Below are 9,916 nucleotides of genomic sequence, written 5' to 3'. Positions count from 1 at the left end.
AACCACTGGATGGCCAGGGAATTCCCTGGAAAGCCTTTTAGAGATGATACAGCCAAACCTCTGTAATGAGGTGGAAATAGACCTAGATTGGTTAGTTTGTGAGCCAAACATCACATCAGACTGGGGAAATGGTCCACGTGTGTGTTCCAAGCGGCAATTTATTCAATATTGAAAAAATTGTGTGCAGATCTCAAGTTGGTCTTATGTTTTATATTTATAATATATATATATATATATGTAAGCATGCTGGAATGATTAATATTATATATAAATCATCTAGGAAAGTAAAGAACTTGATGATAACCTGGAATATAGGAAAGAAAATGTATAGGATGGCCACGTAGATTAGTGGTTAAGAGTGTGGTGTCTGATCGGAATCTTGGCTCCACTACTGTGTGACTTTGTGTTTTGGTTTCCTCGTCTAGAAAATGTAGGTAACAAGCGGCTGTCTGACTCAAAGGGTATAAGGATTACATGAGACAATCTGGATAAAGGATTAGTATAGTGCTGGGTATATAGTAAACTCTCAATAAATGTAAATTGCTGTTCTTGTTTTGTCAGTATGTCAAAGAAAAGAGGACGGATTAAAAAGCATTTTCAGAATAAAGTCAAAATACGTCACTAGTACTTTCAGGTCAATGGGACTGAATTGGACCCCCTATGAAAAGGTGGAGGGGATCAAATGACGTAGACCGCCTTAGCAACAGGCCCCCAAAGAAGGTGAATTTCTGTACCCAATAGGCATCTGCGCTGCCGAGAAGGCAGCCAATGGATGATGGAAGGAGGAAGAGGGAGGACGCGCCAATTCTGCTGCCTGAGCCTCGGCCCAACAAAATGGCGGCGGCGGCGGCGTCGCTTTGTTTCCGCGGCTCCTGCGGAGGTGGCAGCGGTGGCGGCCTTTGAGCTGTGGGGAGGATCCAGCGCCAGCTGTAGTGACGACTAAGAGTCCAGTGCATTTCTATCGTAACTGGGCACCGGGGAGCGCAGAGTGGCGCCCTACGGTCGCTGAAGCCGACAAGGCGTTGAAGCGAAAACATGACTGCTGAGCCCATGAGGTAAAACACAACCCCGTCTCACGGATCCCAGAGGTTTCGGCCTACGCGCCTTCTGAGCCGGGTGTTTGGGAAAGCTTTGGCTTGGTGGGTTAGGCCTGTGTTTTGCTGAGCGGAAAGAGGCATCGTTTTCTCCTTAGGTGAGGAGGGTTTCGGGGTTTCGGCGGTAGGCTCCAACCCGGGGTGGGGGTGGGGGGCGCGGCCTGGCGTGTCGGGCGCTTTCTCCAGCCTCCCCGAACCGCGGAGCTTAGTTGGTCTCCTCTGTTTATTCTTTGGTGCTTGTGGAATTGAGACCCTGAAGTGGGAGGCGGTTTTTGGTATCCCGGTCTTTCTTCCTAATCTTTGGGCCTAGAGACTGCTAGGGGAAGAAGGGGTGGGGGTGAGGGGTGGGAAGAGGGGGAGGGGCGGTCGGGAGGATGTGAGATCCTGGGACGACTTAGTGGCGTTTGGACTGCTGAAGACGGGAAGTACCCCGTCCTTGCGGAATTTTATTTTTTTTTCTGCAGCCCCTGGGGACAAGCCCATTTTGTGGGGTGAACGGGTGGGTCTTGCCAGTATTCCTTATCTATCCCAGACCCTGAGGGGTATCCTTGGATTTACCTCTAGGCAAAGGGATACTAACGCAGGGTTTTGCTTCCAGAGGACCCCAGTATACTACTTTTTGTGTAGTCCAGCTTTAAATGGGTGGTAAGGCAGTCCTTAGATGTTTCTCCAATTTATGGGCAAATTTTGAGCAAAAGTAATTAGACCTTATTTTTGTTTATTTATTTATATATTCCAAGAGGGGTGGGGAGCACGTTAACATGGGTTGATGGGAAGTAAGATCTATTGCAAGGAAGTAGTGCCTGGCAGGCCACCTCTTACCAATCAAGCACGTTTATATTAGGTTGAGGCTGCTTTTCTCTTGTGCTTCTGATTTGCCTCTTGATAGTGTCTAAAAATAATGGGTTGTTAATAAGAAATGTATACCACTTTTACACAGGTGGCTGGCTTGCTTTTCAGACAGTTTGACATTTGACTTTTCATCCCTTGTGAATTAAGTAATTTTTCTGCTCTGAGATGGATCCTTGGTGCCTAGTGGCAAAGTAAAATTACAGGGATCATAGATCACAATTGCATTCGTAGTTGGCAAAATATGCTTTTGAGTAACTATTAGGATGGTGTGTATATGTGTGTGTGTGTGTGTGTGTGTGTGTGTATATATGTACACATCATCTTAATAGTATATAGGTATATATGTTTTTAGAGCACTTTACCTAGTGTATAGAATTTGGGAATGAACCTATGATATTTATTGTGCCTATTTTTCTGCATTAACAAGCAGTAGATGGAAGATGTTTTCCTTCCTTTGAGGAAAAAAAATGCACTTTAGTTCTTAGATTATAGATCCCTAGTTGTGTAAGGATTGTGGCCTTGGTTTTTGAATTTGTGTTAATTGGTCAAAGTGCAATAAGCCTTTACGTAAGGGGTATTGGGCACATAAGAGGTACCCAGTACAACTTGTTGGTTAGTTATTATCAGGTACCCATGTTCCTGTACATGAAGGGTGTACCTTACAGTTAAATATGACCTCTAGATTTTACTAAATCTCACAAAGTCTGCCTCTAAAACTGTAGCTTGAACTTGGATTTTCTCCCTTTCTTTAGGGTGAGCAAATTAATTATGTATAGACTTTCTGAATAGAATTATTCATTTTATGCCAGGGTCAGTTTTCCTTATGAGCCTTGAATTTTTGTTGATCTTAGTGGTAAAAGTAATAATCATAACTAAAATTGAGTGCTTACTGTTGACTTTTACCTGTGTAATCGTGATTAATTCTCAGAACAACTCTATGGGTAGGTACTTGGTGTTCCCCTTTTTACAGATAAGGAGGAAACTGAGGCATAGAGAGATCAAAGAACTTGATCAAAGTTATATAGTTTGTAATTGGTGGAGCTGGAATTGAACCCAGTCTTGACTCCAGAGCTTATGTTCTTAACCACAGGCATTAATACCTCCTTGAGCTGCCAGATATAATGTGATTATGACCATTTTAATTTAGCCTAAGTATTACAATGGAAGAAGTTCATGTTAGCTACTATTGTCATTTGTTGTAGGTCTTTTGAGTTTGTAGGTGTTTATAATATTTTGTCTTTTATGTTCATATGAGATAGTAAGATAACTGAAGCATTTAATTCCAGGAGAATCTTAAGCTACGTGAAAACCCCCTTGCAAAGAACACATGTATAAATGTGAAGAATTAATTTAAAAAAGTGTGATGCTGATTATTTACTATGAAAGTGCTCCAAGTGGGTGTTCAGAAGAACTGTCTCAGTCTGAAGTGTCATTCATCTCAAGCCATAATTGTAGTTAAAGGATAATCTGACAGGTAATGCTTGAGTGAGTTGAACCCACAATACCAAATCACTCTTGATTCTCTTCTAATGTGAGGCAGAAATAATATGAACAATTCTATGAATTGTCATTAATTTTATTTTACACAATTGTTCCAGATTTTTTCTTTATCAGATCTTCTGTTCAGCACTTAAAAATAGGAGCAAAGATTAGTTTCTAATTTTTACTTACATTTATAAAAAAAGAACATTCCTAGGATTCTGTGGTAAAAAAATAGCCAAAAGGCAAGAGGGAGGAAAATAAATTGATGATTTGGCTAAATCATACAGTTGGCTCTGTGTTCCTCCACTCAGTACCAAGGATTTCAATCTGTGGTTGATTGAATCCGAGGATGCGGAACTGCTGATATGGAGGGCTGACTATGGGACTTGAGCATCTTCAGATTTTGGTATCTGTGGTGGGTCCTGGAACCAACTCCCCTCAGATACCGAGGGACAAATATACACTGAAAAATCAGTGGCTCAGTTTTCAAAGGTTTTGTTATTTTTTTTTTATTTTTTATTTTTTTTGCGGTACGCGGGCCTCTCACTGTTGTGGCCTCTCCCGTCGCGGAGCACAGGCTCTGGACGCGCTGGCTCAGCAGCCATGGCTCACGGGCCCAGCCGCTCCGCGGCATGTGGGATCTTCCCGGACTGGGGCACGAACCCGTGTCCCCTGCATCGGCAGGCGGACTCTCAACCACTGCGCCACCAGGGAAGCCCTGTTATTGTTTTTAAAGAGTTTTTTGTTATTTATTTTGTTTTAAATAAGATTATTTCTTCAGTTTTTTGGCCTGAAAGATCAGCCTCTGATTGACAGGTAAACTTTCATTTATTTATTTATTTATTATTATTTTTTTGCGGTACGCGGGCCTCTCACTGTTGTGGCCTCTCCCGTTGCGGAGCACAGCCTCTGGACGCTCAGGCTCAGCGGCCATGGCTCACGGGCCCAGCCGCTCCGTGGCATGTGGGACCTTCCCGGACCCGGGCACGAACCCGTGTCCCCTGCATCGGCAGGCGGACTCTCAACCACTGCTCCACCAGGGAAGCCCTCATTTATTTTTATATAAAGATCTTGCAGATTTGATGGAACTTGTCATTCTAATCCTTATGGCAATTGATTACTTGAAAAGCTGAAAGCAATATAACCAGTTATTGGTCTTAAATTTTTAAAGGTAGAAGTGGTCCTACTTGAGAGATGTTTGGAAAATGTCTTAGAAAATGTCTGTTATTGTGGTAGTTCACAATCAGTTGCATACTAATCTATTTTTGAAAAATGTTATCTGTGAAATATGTGCATTCCCACTGTGTGGAAATTATTAAGCCAGGCCTGTGGCAGCGGAGTACATGCAAATTTTACAAAGGGTTTTGAAAATATTCAAATGCCAGCTGTTTCCTTATGTTATTGGTGGGGATGAAAAGAAAGACATTTGTGATTTTAATTGTGATCAGGCCAGTTCTCATTATTGGCAACCCTTGGTACAGTTGACCATGAGCCTTCACTTTTATATTGTATTTCTAGGGATAAGATAAATGTAGTACTTAAAGGTATTTGTATATAGATTTAGGTGTGTGAAATATTTTTTTCTGTAAGAAATTGTGTGTATTTATGTGCCTATTTCACTTTTGAAATCTGAATAAATTTACGGATTGGGCGACAGAATACAGGCAATTCTTGGGTTTACATGAAGTCTTTTTCCTCCAGAGCTTGAATGTTCTCTTGGACATTGGCAGAAGCTGTTAAAATGGGTTAAGCCATTGGAAAATGATGTATAGCTCTTCCTTTAGGAATGTTGAATATAGCAGGGCAGTAAAAGGAGTGTCTAAGTAGGATCTCTCTGTACATGTATCCTAATGCTTGTCTTATTGGCTTGATAGCTGACATGCAGGATGATTAATCTCCATAGCTCTTCATCTGTAAAATAGGAGTAAGTTTAAAAGATACTGATAAAGCCTGCAGTTCTGGAGGAGATAACATGGTTATAACAGCGGTTCTTAAAAGACAGTAAACTAAAAGCTCTTTGGGGGTCTTTGTTAATTTTTAAGTGTTTTAGGAGTGTAAAGAGGTCCTGAGACTAGAAGTTTGAGAACTGCTGGTTGTAGAGGAATGAATGCTTAACTCGAGGCAAACCTGGGTGTTCTAGTTACAGCTCTGTTGCTCAACTGATTGTTGTGGACAAATCATTCATCTTTCTAGGCCTCTGCTTTGTCATTTACAGAATGAACTTGTACTAGATAGTCTACAAAGTTATTAAAAACATAATCCTGGTTATGTTAGTGTCGATCATTTTTTGACTTTGTTTGCCTTTTTGGGGGTAGGGAGAAGAAGTGATGAGGGAAAGTTTCTTTATTCAATGTATGCATATCTTTTTTGCCTTGAAGCGTACATGGTTAGAATACAGGTGTTTTGTTGCTAATATAATCTCATATACTGTCACATACACAGACATTTATTAGAACGGAAAAACTTTACTTGGAAGTTCGTTAATAATTATTACGGCTCAGGATATGTTCTGTTTTGAAAAATTACTATATGCAGTGTATTTCTGCTCTTTTATGATTGGAGATGATACTTCTGAAAAGACGTATATTCTAGCTGATTGTGATTTTTGCCCTGGGAAAAGGTTCTGTGAATTTTGCTCTCTAGCCACTGTTTTCAGATCCTGTCTCTGAGACTTTGTCTCTGAGTTTTGGCTTGAAGTAGCCATTCTTGGTATCAGTAGTCCAGCTTTCTTGTGAACTGTTACATAAAATATTTGTTTAAGAAATTTATTGGTATGGTAGTGGTGTTCATGTGTATATAGCCTATACTCCATATTTTGGAGGAATGCTTTATTAGTTGATCAAATACTTGAGTACCAACTAGGTGCCAGGCATTGTACTAGCGTATGCAAAGGGTAAAAGACAAAATTCCTGCCTCCTTAAAGCATTCTTAATCTAAGGAGGGAAATTGTAAGTAAATAAGCAGTTACAAAGCAGTGCTAAAATGGAGGTATATTGGTTGTGCTAGGGATCAGAATGAATGAAAGCCTAATTTGGGGGATGTTTAGGAAAGTTTTGCAGAGGAGATGGTATCTGTATTGGGTCTTGAAGGTAAGTTAGCAGTTAAGGGTTGGCTGTGATAAAGGGCAGTCCAGCAGAGGGATTAGTATGGCTAAAGATTAGGCTTATTTTCCACACAGCAGAGGAAATAAGACATGTTCACAAATAAATTTGAAGCAGGATATAAAGTGCTACATGCTGTGTTGGGTAAAAAGTGACTTGCTATGGGAGTTTAGAGTAGGAAGACATTTCTGATGGGGTCCAGGGAAGGCTTATAGAGAGGTAGCATTTGGATGTGACCCTTGGAGGATGCATCTGCTTTTAACAAAGAAGACTGGGGGAGGATTTCAGATGTGAGTTATAGCAGCCTGAGCAAAGAAATGTTGTATATATTAGTGTTTTCTAATTGAAAGGAGGTCAACTTAGACTTTTTAACTCAGTTCCTGGGCAAATATTGTATAACCATGTGCAATTAGTATTTTTCCAGCTTTATTGAGATATAATTGACATATAGCATTGTGTAAGTTTAAGGTGTACAATGTGATGATTTGATATGTGTATATATTTTGAAATGACTGTCACAGTAATTACCTTTTTTTGTTATTGTTGTGGAGAGAACATTTAAGATCTACTCTCTAGCAACTTTCAAGGATATAATACAGTATTGTTAACTATAGTCACCATGCTGTATGCTGTACATCAGATCTTCAGAACTTATCTTACAGTGCAGTTCATATGTTAACTTTGATTGCTCGATGATCTTGTAAAAGCCACATGTGCCCTTGTGACTGAGCCCGATAATTTTATGCTATCAAAAGCATAACCCATTTTCCTTGAAGATTGTGTAGAATTTAATGCACAGATTTTGAATGACTATGAGTGTTCAAAATGTACCATTAGTTGTCTTTATTTTGGTCATTTGTCAGTTGACTTTTGGGTGACATTTGATTTATAAAATCCAAAATCAAAAATAGTTTATTTTTGAGTAATACTGGATTTATTTTGCTTATTTGAATTATATCAGTTATTTTTTGGTTTACTTGATAGCATTCTAAACTTAGTTCTGCTATAAAACTTGTTTTGAAAAGTGAATTTGTTCCAACAAGATGGATGTATCGGGGGACAATTTGAGCATAAGACAAAATTTTCATTTGCTTATTTAGGATTTTGTCTGCAAGTTCAGGGCTCAGCAAACTATGGCCACCAAACAGTGCCCTATTTTTGTAAATAAAGTTTTGTTGGAACACACCCAAGCCCATTTGTTTACTTTGTCCTGTGGCTGCTTTTGTAGCACAGTCTCAGAGAGTTGAATAGTTGCAACAGAGACCTAATGGCCCACAAAGCCTAAAATATTTACTATCTGGCCCTTTATAGAAAGTTTGCCCTGGGTGAATGCAGGAAACTGCATCCAGCTGAACTGAGTTACATTAAAATACACGCATATATAGGCACATACCTCAGATATCTACCACATACCTCAGTTCACCCCTTGTGTTATGAACCACACCCATCCACACCTATTGTTACAATTTTCCATCCGATTTCAGATAACTCTCCTTCCATCACTTCACAGTAATTCATGAGCTGCAACCCTTCTGATGCCCACTTCCACAAGCAAACTTCAGGTCTTTTTCAAGGTAACGTGCCATATTTATTGTTGTGCTTGTGTATTTCTTAATCACTTAATATGTGTAAACTGTGTAAAATTGTGCTACCATTTCTATTAGGTTTCTGTCTTTTTTTAAAAAATGTGTCACTGATGAAGTTTTTTCGGTGTTGTGCTTTTAACCCCGTTTTTCCTGTGAATCCTATGGTGTTCATTGCACAATTTTGCATTACCTGGTGATTTTTAGGAACTCATGTTATATTATTGCAGAACTGACTGTAATTGTCATACTGCAAAAAGTATTGATTCATTCACCAAACATTTCTTGGGTTGTGTGAAGACTAAATGAGTTAATGGACACAAAACACTTAGGTAAGTGTGACATAATAATTACTCAAGTATTAGTTGTTACTAATTACTATTACCATTGCCAAGAACTGTTCTAAGTACTGCTTAGGTGAACAAGACAAATTAAATTAAGGCTCCCCATGGAGCTTACATTATACTTTACACTATACTTAAAAAAATCGGTACTAATTTACATTTTGGCTAGTAACTCTGTTCCCCCACAACAACAAAAAAAGATGTTTTGGTGTTTTTATAAATGATACTTAAAAAATGTCTATCCATGAGACCTTCAAGATGGTGGAAGTGTAAGAGGTGGAGATCACCTTCCTCCCCACAAATACACCAGAAATACATCTACATGTGGAAAAACTCCCACAGAACACCTACTGAACTCTGGCAGAAGACCTCAGACCTCCCAAAAGGCAAGAAACTCCCCACATACCTGGGTAGGGCAAAAGAAAAAAGAAAAAATAGAGACAAAAGAATAGGGATGGGACCTGCACCAGTGGGAAGGAGCTGTGAAGGAGGAAAAGTTTCTACACACTAGGAAGCCCCTGTACTGGTGGAGACGGGGGGTGGCGGCGGGGAAGCTTCGGAGCCACGGAGGAGAGTGCAGCAACAGGGGTGCAGAGGGCAAAGCGGAGAGATCCCTGCACAGAGGATTGGTGCTGACCAGGACTCACCAGCCCAAGAGGCTTGTCTGCTCCCCCTCCGGGGCGGGTGGGGGCTGGGAGCTGAGGCTCGGGCTTTGGACGTCGGATCCCAGGGAGAGGGCAGGGCTTGGCGTGAACACAGCCTGAAGGGGGTAGTGTGCCACAGCTAGTCTGGAGGGAGTCTGGGAAAAAGTCTAGAACTGCTGAAGAGGCAAGAGACAGTTGTTTCGGGGTGCACGACAAGAGGGGATTCAGAGAACCACCTAAATGAGCTCCAGAGACGGGCATGAGCCATGGCTATCAGAGAGACACCAGAGACGGGCATGAAACGCTAAAGCTGCTGCTGCAGCCACCAAGAAGCCTGTGTGCCAGCACAGGTCACTATCCACACCTCCCCTCCAGGGAGCCTGTATAGCCTGCCACTGCCAGGGTCCTGTGATCCAGGGACAACTTCCCCGGGAGAACACAGGGTGCACCTCAGGCTGTTGCAACATCACGCTGCCCTCTGCCTCCGCAGGCTCACCCTGCATTCCGTACCTCTCCCTCCCCCGGGCTTGAGTGAGGCAGAGCCCTCTAATCAGCTGCCACTTTAACCCCGTCCTGTCTGAGCGAAAAACACATGCCCTCCGGCGACCTACACACAAAGGCGGGGCCAAATCCAAAGCTGAACCCCAGGAGCTGTGCGAACAAAGAAGAGAAAGGGAAATCTTTCCAGCAGCCTCAGGAGCAGTGGATTAAATCTCCACAATCAACTTGATGTACCCTGCATCCGTGGAATACCTGAATAGACAACGAATCATCCCAAATTGAGGCGGTTGACATTGGGAGCAACGATATATATAT

At 41.4% G+C, this 9,916-nt stretch overlaps 1 protein-coding gene across 11 annotated transcripts in view; it reads left to right on the top strand.

Annotated features, from left to right (window-relative positions):
* Nucleotides 1–813: 813 nt before the first annotated feature.
* The window catches only part of ATRX (ATRX chromatin remodeler), a 195,421-nt gene continuing 186,318 nt past the window's right edge, over nucleotides 814–9,916 (top strand). For 5 of the 11 annotated variants that reach the window (XM_027095641.1, XM_027095640.1, XM_027095639.1 and 2 more), the window contains exons 1-2: nucleotides 845–1,055; nucleotides 8,014–8,103. Coding sequence is in view for 2 of the 11 variants with exons in the window: in XM_027095636.1 (XP_026951437.1) it covers nucleotides 1,036–1,055 (20 nt within the window). In the remaining 9 variants the exon portion in view is untranslated. Of the gene's footprint in view, nucleotides 1,056–8,013; nucleotides 8,104–9,916 lie in introns of all 11 variants that reach the window. The other 6 variants (XM_027095642.1, XM_027095634.1, XM_027095637.1 and 3 more) reach the window with 5 other exon arrangements.

The sequence above is a fragment of the Aethalodelphis obliquidens genome, unplaced genomic scaffold (genome assembly GCF_003676395.1).
Source record: "Aethalodelphis obliquidens isolate GAN/ISIS:26980383/991018 unplaced genomic scaffold, ASM367639v1 scaffold92, whole genome shotgun sequence".
Lineage (NCBI taxonomy): Eukaryota > Metazoa > Chordata > Mammalia > Artiodactyla > Delphinidae > Aethalodelphis > Aethalodelphis obliquidens.
The sequence above is the reverse complement of the archived record's forward strand: the minus strand, read 5'-3'. Positions and strand labels throughout refer to the sequence as shown.